Source organism: Drosophila tropicalis, unplaced genomic scaffold (assembly GCF_018151085.1).
Source record: "Drosophila tropicalis isolate 14030-0801.00 unplaced genomic scaffold, ASM1815108v1 contig_593, whole genome shotgun sequence".
NCBI lineage: Eukaryota > Metazoa > Arthropoda > Insecta > Diptera > Drosophilidae > Drosophila > Drosophila tropicalis.
In genome coordinates this window covers 21844237-21852468 of record NW_027173070.1, presented here as the reverse complement: position 1 = coordinate 21852468, position 8232 = coordinate 21844237, and the positions used below count along the sequence as shown (strand labels likewise).

Here is an 8232-nt window from a genome sequence, read left to right as displayed (position 1 = left end):
TGGCTATGATAAAGTACTCAATTTTCAGGAGATTTTAACTCACTCACAGTCAATCACTTGTTCATTTGTCGCATTACTAACAATAAGTAATGATAACTTGTTTAATTACTCACCTGTTTGTGATCAACTGATCACTGACTCACTTGCTAGGTTTTAAATCGTTCACTGGCTCATGACTAAATTTTACGCTTCTTCTACTACAAAATGGCATTTTAGTGTGACACACTTACAACAGCTGTACAATTGTAACAATCTTTAATCAGATCTGTGAGTGGTACATATATATAAACATATAAGCATACATATATCGGACAGCAGATGGAACAAGCAAACATATAGATACCTCTTATCTTTCAATTTTTTCAAGGTTATAGAAATGTTATTAAAAATGTGCATGAATGACAGAAATTTCAAATCAAAATCGAATCGAAATGAATCAATTGATCGAGGGTGAAAATCTAGTTTGATTGATTGAATGACCTGAACCATATTTAAACGATACAAAAACGAATTCTTTTGAATGTAAGTTGCTATATTTCGAATGCATTCAAATCCCAATTATGATATTATTATTTGTTTTACTGTATATTTTTTAAAAATATGTGGTTACTGTTTTCTAAAGTTGATCTCGTCGGTGGCTCAGTTGAGATATATTCAGACTTTAATACTGAGTATTCTACTTGGTTCCAACTTATGAGACAATACTGAAAGTTGCGTTCCATATGATAGTGAAATAATCAAGATGGAGTTTAATATCATAGTCATATTAGTTTTTTTTTCTTAAAAGTTAGTCAGGGATCAAGTAATTAAGTGAGCCAGTGTGTAAATTAACGCGTAAAAGGTTATTAAGTAAACTTTTTTCGAAACATTAAAGTTAAATATTTACAAAGCATCCCATGAAAAGTCAAAAAGTTTTTTCTACTTAAACAAGACTCTGATCTAATCATTCGTTAGCAACATTTTCAAACTTGATGAAAATATAATAGAAATAAATAAAGAATATTTATTTCACAATTTATAATTCATAAATTGTTAGCCAGATTATCTAAAAGCTTTTTAAGGCTAGTGCAACAACAATAAATTTTAAAAACTAAATTACTAAACCGTAAGTTTTCACTAATGGACAGTTGTTGCTCTTATACTAAAATGTTGATAAATATGAAAGTGTAGGATCATCTGCCTACAGCAGGGTAGCTTAGGCTCTTTACGTCACAAATGTAATGAGAAAAATGGTGTTGAATATTCCAATCCTGCCAGCTTTTAAATATCACTTCGAGATTCCATCTCATTCCAATCTGATAAGTTAACTATGTATGCATGTAAAATCAGGCTAAATGTATTTTTATGACTGATTTTATTTATAACCCTTGACAGATAATAATTAAACCGGTTTCATGTGGTGCGGTTCACAAGTTCAAGCAACTCGAAAATAAGTTTTGAGGTCAGAAAATGTAAATGATATTTTCTATAAAAACATTTTATTATTTATTGCAACTTGTTAAGAATAAAGTGTGTAGCATACTTTTCAGCGCCTCGAATAATAGAAATGCCATGAAAATTCAAATTGTCAATGAAATGGCTTAAAAACTGCACAAATATCCAGCTAGAAGTCCATTAAAAAATGTTTTTTAGTTCCAGATTATATAGCTGTAGCCTAAGACCCTTTAAATTTGTTTTGAACGACATTAAATGTTTATTTTTTACTATTAAATACTCCACTTTTTAATCGAGTTCTAGTTAATTGAAGCTGACCTTAATAATGCAATAATACAAATTCATTTTTTTTTTACTTTTTGTTCTTTATTTAAATTTTGTGTATTCATTACGATTATATTGTACAATTTGTTTTTTTTTTTCATTTTATATTTTTCCACTTGTTTCTGCTTTATAATCAGTATTTTCTTTTCTATTTTTCGCGGAATTCTTTCCAACAGTAACAAAAAATAAATTATTGGCTTTTGTTTTATGTCTTTTTTTTTTTTTTTGATGTTTTGTTTCGTTTGTTTTGTGTTTTTTAAATATATGTATATACGCATTCTTGTATATATATATAGATATATAGAGACAGAGAGCATAAAACTTATAAATTAAGAACTAAACATTAAAGATTCATAACATGTGGGCAAGATTTTTCGATTAACTCTTTTCAATCATCATCATAATTATCATATTTAAAAGATATTTTGTATTATTTATTATCATTAGGGTTTTGTTTTTTTGTCTAACACTAGAAACAAATTGTGATTGTACAACACTACAAAAAGTGAGAGAGAGAGTTATGAGAGAAAGTGTGAGCCAAGAAGGTGTGAAAGATTCAAGGTGAGTGGCAAAAATAGTTTATTAAAATTAAGAAAACAAATTATAATTATAATATTGAGCATTCAATTTAAAAAGTATTATTTATATATGTGTATTCATATATATTTAAAATGTATTTTAAAACTTGTAGCAATCTGTTGCGGAGTATTCGTTGTGTCTGACATTACAATTAACATTTAAATGGAAATCTCTACTATGGAAATTGTACAGTTTCGTTTCGTTTTTTTTTTTTTTTGTTCTTTCTATTCCCCCCGTCAGCTTTTTGCTGTTTTTTTTTGTTGTTGTTGTGTTACGTTTTTTTAATTAAATTAATCTGTTAATTATGGCAAACAAAGATTGTAAAACGCTCTGGCGTTATGCTATGCGATTCTATATGTATCTGGATAACTAACTTCTATGATCTGTCGTCCTTCGACTTCTATATGTATTTTGTGGTGCTGCAGATTTCCCTTTCTTCGTTCTTCCTTCCTTTTTTTTTTTTTTTGTGGAGTTTTTTTGTTTTCATTACATTTTGTTTTAAATCAACAAGATTTGTAGATTGGTTTTGTTTGTTTTACAACAAATGCACACAATTTTTGTATGTTCTTTTTTTTTTGTTGTATCTTGTATGGTTTGCTTTTGTTTTTGTTTTTTTTTTTTTTGCCTTAAACTGGTTCTTAATTTTAAAGATTTATCAACATGTTTTTATTGCAGAGAGTGTGTCCTTATATATATTTATGTATATAAAGTATAGATTTATTAAAGTAAATAATTATTTTGTTTTTTACCATTTTTGTTTTGCTCATTTTTGTAATTTTTTTGTTTTTTTGTTTTTCATCAATCAGAGATCCTAAACATATATTTATATATATTTTAAATAGCCAAACACAATAAAGAGATTGAAAAGAGAAATATAGAACAAACGATTTGTGTGTGTGTGTGTGTGTGTGTGTGTGTAGGTGTAGGTGAGTGATAATAATTTTACAAATTTATATTCAACAATCAAAATGCTTAAGCCAAATTTACATAAGTTTTACAATAGAGTTATATAGACATTATTTATATATATATAAAGTAAGTATAAAATAAGTAATAGTTCCAATTAGATTTAGATTTCGATTAGAAACTTGTTTAGTTTAATCCAACTGTGGACCTAAGGTCTCTAGCATAGCGCAGATGGAAAGTAAAAGCGGAAACGGAAGCCAACTTATGTTTTACTGGACAGATGTTTTGCACTATATTCGATACATATACATACATAGACGATATACATACACATATAGAGATAAATTAATTCAAGGCTTATGCAAATATTGTGTATTCAAGTTAAATGTTTAAATTTGATCAAACAATTTCAATTGATGTAATCTCATTGTAGCTAAATTACTAAACAAAAACGTGTTTAATATATGCATAAAATAATAATCTTATGCCTTCTGCTTGTTGTTCAATTTCAATTAAAATAAAAACTTAACAACTAATTGAAAATGGCTTATTGAAACAACTTCACTTAGCGAAAATTGTGTCCATAGATTTTGTGCTTGCTTGGTTCTTGATTCTTCCTCTGTGTTTTGTCTGCTCTGCCCTCGCCTATTGGTTGGGCAACTCCGTCAGCGTCACATCGTACAGATCATCCTCAATCTGTTGGACTTCCAGCAAAAAGATATCCTCATTGCAGTAGAAGGATATCATATCATCATCAATTTTCGCCGTAATCCTAGAAGAATAATCAAAGTAAACATATTAAGTATCACCGACTAAGGCTGAGAGTTTCAGAACCGAACCCAAACCTAAACCTTAGGCCAATTAGAGATTATTATATCAAGTTGGTTTGGGGGAAAAGGGTTTATCGGGTAGGCATTTCACACAAGGCACCCAAGTAAAATAAAATTACATAATTAGCTCACAATGAACGCAGGTTAGTTAAGTACTAAATCAACATGTAAATGTATGATGGGGCGGAGATGGCAGAGTCTCAGAAGATCTTCCATATTGATGGGTATGATGGGAATTTTGATAACACTTTGTGTTTTCTCTATGTGCGTGGTGTGTTTGTGTGTGTGGGTGTGCGTGTGTGTGTGTGTGTTTGTTTGGCACTTTCATCCTTCTAAAACTGTTTACTTACCCCTTTTTATTTGTGCGATAAATGTTATTTATGCTCGTTGTTGAGATTTTGTATTTGTTTTCAATCTGCAATTGAGAAACAAGAGAAATATGATGTTTTTTTTGTTGTTGTTTTTTTTGTCTGTTTTTGATTGTTTTTCTTTGGTTCTTGTTGTTGTTTCATTTGTTGTGTCTTTTTGTTGAATATTTCTCTGATAACTCTGATTGGATGTAATTTTGTTCATTTTAATGCCAATTTCGATTGCAACTAACTCATACAGTTGGACTAAAATGCTGGTGGGTACAGTTGTGCATTTTGTGTGATAGTGTGGGAACTCTTAAGTGCCGTTTTGCAACACTAATATTTGATGGACATATGCATGACAGATTGTGATTTGGTATACAATAGTTGTGATTTTATTTAATAAACTGAAGATGTTTATTACAAAAGATTATCATAATATTTCTCTGCAAATCTTGTCTGCTATCATATCTAGTTTTTCTCTATAATCTTTACTTTATTTATTCAAAATACTTTGTAAATCCCTACAAAAAGATTTTTTGTGATCCTCAATACTTTTACTACAACATCGTTTTAATTAATAGTAATTGCCTGATTATATAAGTCTTTCCTTTGTTTTGTATCATTTTTGAATCATATAACTTTAGATTTAAAATAGTTCTACTTGCTTTTTAATAAAGAATTCTAATTGTTATAAATCGTTTTCCATTTTGTTGGTTATAATACAATAAGTAATGAAATTTTTATTTAAACTTTGTTATTTAAACTAAAAACTGATTAATTTTTATTGTTTTAAACACAATAACTTATTAATGGTCTTATTTAAAGTCTAAACAATGTTTTCCTAATATAATATAAGCAATTAATGCAAGCCTTCTACTCTAAGGATAAAACTAGTTGGAAATTATAACTTTAGAAAGCAAAAAGGGGGAATCCATCTAAATTCTTTGCAGGTCGAAAAACTTTTGCAATTGTTTTGAAGTATTTTTTTAATTGTTCTACAAGTATTTTGACCTCGGACCCGGGCTTGAGCCAATCTGAGGTTTTAGAACTTCGTTTTTACTAAAATCTTCAACAAATAAAGATCTGTCTAAGCTTTTATGTAGCTTCGTTTTGCATACTTAAAGTGGCAAATTTACCTCATTTTATTGCCTATGGCTGAAAATGTGTTATCTGTTCACCTGTTAAATCCTAAACAAGATTTCCCAATTGAATATTGTATCAATTGGAATTGACTACTGAATCGATGACAAATTGAATTTTTGTTATGTTTTCTTGTTGCTTGTCTGGATATTTGTTTCATTTTATTTTCGGGTATTTATTGATGAGTTATGCCAGAGCCTGATATTATGATCTTGGATGGTGATTATAGCGCTTTCAATTAGTTTTCAACTACAATTATCGTTATCCAGTTCTTGTATTTCGTTTGGTTTTGGTTTTTTAATTTCTGTATTGGCAGTATTAATGTGATGAATTTTAGTTTGATATTTAAATAAATATATATATAACACGATTTATGTGAATTAATCTCGCTTTTGTTTGGTTTGTTGTCATTGAACATTTTGGCATTTGAGTTAAATTTAATTGTTTCCATTTTGGCGACTTTTTCTTTGTTTGTTTTTAGACCAATTTTAGACCAAAATGAACAAAATTACAATAGAGTATTAGAGTTTTTAGACAAATCTCGGAGGAGGAGTAGTTTAGAGGTAAAACAATGGAGGGAAAGTAAAGGGTAAAGAAGAAAGGCAGTCTCTTATTGCCCAAACTTACCGCATTCAGCAGGCCGATTGTCGTGGGTGGCACCACATGGAGCGGTGTGTAGACCTCCTCGTTCTCCTGCCGCACATATAGCATGACCCTCTCCGATGTGGGTGGTGTCATGCGTCCTCGCTTCATGGGCGGACCAAAATCACTCATCGGTGGTGCGCTGGTCAACATCGTCTGATCCAATATGTGATCCTTTTTGTCACTACGAAAAAAGGGAGAGAAGAGACACAAAACAAAAAGAAACAGAAAAAGAGCAAGAGAAGAAGAAAGTTTAGTTTATTTCCGAACTGGGCAAATGACTGGGGGTTTCATTCAGTGCATGATGGAATGGATAACGATATTTTTACTCACGTCTGCATGTCGGGCGGAAAATGATTGTGGAATTTGAGCGTTGGTGTGGCAACCTTCTGGCCGTGCAGCAGGAATGGTGATGCCCCCTTCAGGTCCGGCGAGTCAGTCTCATGGCCATAGAAGCTCTGCAAGGGCGAATGCGAGTTCGAGTTGCAGTTCGAATTCGAATTGTAGCCGCCCATGGGTAGTGGGGGCTGGCGTTGACCACCTACACCTACCTTCTCCATATCCTCGGCGGGTGAGAAGAGTACCGGCGGCTTGGCAAGATCCTGCATGCCATAGAACTCGGATCGATCTGTAACCGGGTGATAGAGCTCGTCCAGTTTCTTCCGCCCGGTGGCTGTCATCTTCCGTTTGGCTGCACGTCTCTCCTCATCGCGTGTCTTGCGCTCGGCGCCCTGCAAAATACACACAAAAAAAAAATAACAAAATTAAGTTAAAGTTGAATTCGAAATGGGTTTTAATTGCGGGTTAGCTATCATTCAGTTGCTCGTTGCTGCCAACGATTACGAAAGTTGTGTGGGGCTCAGTCTCAGGTGTTTGGTTGGCCGACTCCCAGCCAGAGCCAGCGTGTAATTAGCAATCAATCAAATGCATGGATGCCACCTTTTTTGATATTTCTGCATCGCATTTTTCCTTCTTCTCTTCCCCCTCTCTCTCTCTCTCTCTCTCTCTCCCTCTCTCTTTATACATTTTTACTTATTAATTAAATTCGTGTATGGCTTCGAGTGCCATAAGCTGGCCCCACTGCAGGACCCCCTCACTGCTTACCAAGATTCGTAAAAAAAAAGAAAACAAAACAAGTTTCTCGCCTGGGGAACTCTGCGATTTCTGTGCCATGTTGTTTTGTCGCCGACGCAGCCTCCGCCACCAAACACCAACCAAATATCTGCACAGTGTACCATAAGAAACTTCGAACTATTTGCAAATTTGATTACTTGGAAAAGAAACTTCCAAAAGAAGTTGTAATAGAACAATGTCACAACTACTTTTGCTTAGTTTTTCTTTATCTAAACTTGATTTTATGATATCGGCACCCTATTATAGTTGATTAGTTGGTACAAATATTAAAATTCAAATCCCATGTATAGATTTACGTTTTTTAAATTAAATTAATCTGTTAATTATGGCAAACAAAGATTGTAAAACGCTCTGGCGTTATGCTATGCGATTCTATATGTATCTGGATAACTAACTTCTATGATCTGTCGTCCTTCGACTTCTATATGTATTTTGTGGTGCTACAGATTTCCCTTTCTAAATATTCCCCTAAATATTAAAATTCAAATCCCATGTATAGATTTATAAGCCCTAAGAAAACAGTAAACAAAACAGGAACTCAATAAGCTTAAGTTCTTAAGTCTCATGACTTAATTTCTTTTATAAATTATGCATAATTTATAATTCCACAATAATTAGTCAATGGTGACAATAATAATGAAATCCTATTGAAATTAGATTTGAAAACTCATAATTTAATCTCAGAACTGTTAGCATATTACAAATTGTCTCTCTATTTTTAACCATACTTGCCTAGAAGTATGTGGCAGATCTTTATAGTATAGAATATCTATAATCTAACTACATATCCATATCTATAATTATATCATGGGAGTTTAGTTGGCTAGTTCGAAAACTTATTTTAATTGATGTTAAGTTGCTTTCAATGAATTCTTTATTAACATCTTACA

The 8232-nt window shown here is 31.8% G+C and overlaps 1 protein-coding gene across 14 annotated transcripts in view; it reads right to left on the bottom strand.

The window, feature by feature from the left end:
- Positions 1-3716: 3716 nt before the first annotated feature.
- The window catches only part of grh (grainy head), a 47349-nt gene continuing 42833 nt past the window's right edge, over positions 3717-8232 (bottom strand). For 6 of the 14 annotated variants that reach the window (XM_068290136.1, XM_068290143.1, XM_068290144.1 and 3 more), the window contains 4 exons: positions 6542-6939; positions 6194-6392; positions 4424-4488; positions 3717-4015 (listed from right to left, as the gene is read on the bottom strand). In XM_068290136.1, the coding sequence (XP_068146237.1) occupies positions 3889-4015; positions 4424-4488; positions 6194-6392; positions 6542-6939 (789 nt within the window). In that variant the 3' untranslated portion in view covers positions 3717-3888. The remainder of the gene's footprint in view (positions 4016-4423; positions 4489-6193; positions 6393-6541; positions 6940-8232) is intronic. The other 8 variants (XM_068290140.1, XM_068290150.1, XM_068290146.1 and 5 more) reach the window with 4 other exon arrangements.